This window comes from Vicugna pacos, chromosome 19, assembly GCF_048564905.1.
Source record: "Vicugna pacos chromosome 19, VicPac4, whole genome shotgun sequence".
In the NCBI taxonomy this organism is placed as follows: domain Eukaryota; kingdom Metazoa; phylum Chordata; class Mammalia; order Artiodactyla; family Camelidae; genus Vicugna; species Vicugna pacos.
The window spans coordinates 23,794,171-23,795,174 of NC_133005.1; the positions used below are offsets into that span (position 1 = coordinate 23,794,171).

A 1,004-nucleotide genomic window follows, 5' to 3' on the forward strand; every position below is an offset into this window, starting at 1 on the left:
GAAGAAAAATGAAATCACCCATAAGCATAGTTCTCTAACATCCTTATCAATGGTAACCCTGTTTTTCTCACTCTGCAGGTGCACAAGGCAAATCCAATACGCAGGTACCAGGGTGTGGAGGTCAAGTCAAGTGACCAGCCTCTGACCGTTCCTGTATCGCCCAAGTTCTCCACTCGATTCCACTGCTAAACTCAGCCATGAGCTGTGGACACCACCTGGGAACTGGAGCTGCTCTTTCCATTAAACCAGGAGCCGTCTTTGTCACAGGGGCGTGGAGAGAATCCATTTCTCCAGGCTTTGCCCTGCCCATGCCCGACAGAGCATGCCTGACAAGTGTGGACTCCGATTCCTTTGAGGGTTGTTTTCCTACATTATTGAGGCTAATAATGAGACTCAACTCACGTATATCTCAACTGGACTCCATGTAGTTGTTTCCTTTGAACCATCAGTTGACCTTTTGTATGGGTCCTAACTCTGACTAGAATTTAAATTCTCTGTATTAGCACAGTGTTATTTCTGTTGCCCTTACCCCTCCTTTTTTTTTTTTTCTATTTTAATCAGAAAATAAAGATAGTTAAATACTGAGACAGGATTTAAGTCATGGATTAAATGAGGAACCATCAGTAGTATATCAGATTCTTCTCTGCAAAATGAATTTAGAGTTAAGAAGCCCTTGGCTACAAGGGGGAAAGGCTTGTTAACTGCATGACAAGGAAGAGAACTTATTGACGGGGAACCTCACATTGGCCATCAGCAGGCTTCGGGTAGAGCTGCTGTTCAGGCACATTCTTCCCTTTTTGGTGCTGATGATAACAAGGAATGCTGAGTAGTGCACGTTTTAAGTCCTCCAGTGACCTGGACTGTAATAAATATTTTTGTCTTCCTCTCCCAATTTTGTTATTTGATGTTTTTAAATCTGTCAGGCCCCTTTGGAGGTCACATCTTATTGGGGGAAGTAGGTACTTTGAGAGGAGGGCTCAGGAACTTTTAAAAATATATACTCT

The 1,004-nt window shown here is 43.0% G+C and overlaps 1 protein-coding gene across 2 annotated transcripts in view; it reads left to right on the forward strand.

Moving 5' to 3' along the window:
• TPX2 (TPX2 microtubule nucleation factor) overlaps positions 1-892 on the forward strand; it is a 41,503-nt gene extending 40,611 nt beyond the window's left edge. For both annotated transcript variants that reach the window (XM_072943987.1, XM_072943988.1), the window contains exon 18: positions 79-892. In XM_072943987.1, the coding sequence (XP_072800088.1) occupies positions 79-189 (111 nt within the window). In that variant the 3' untranslated portion in view covers positions 190-892. The remainder of the gene's footprint in view (positions 1-78) is intronic.
• Positions 893-1,004: the final 112 nt, after the last annotated feature.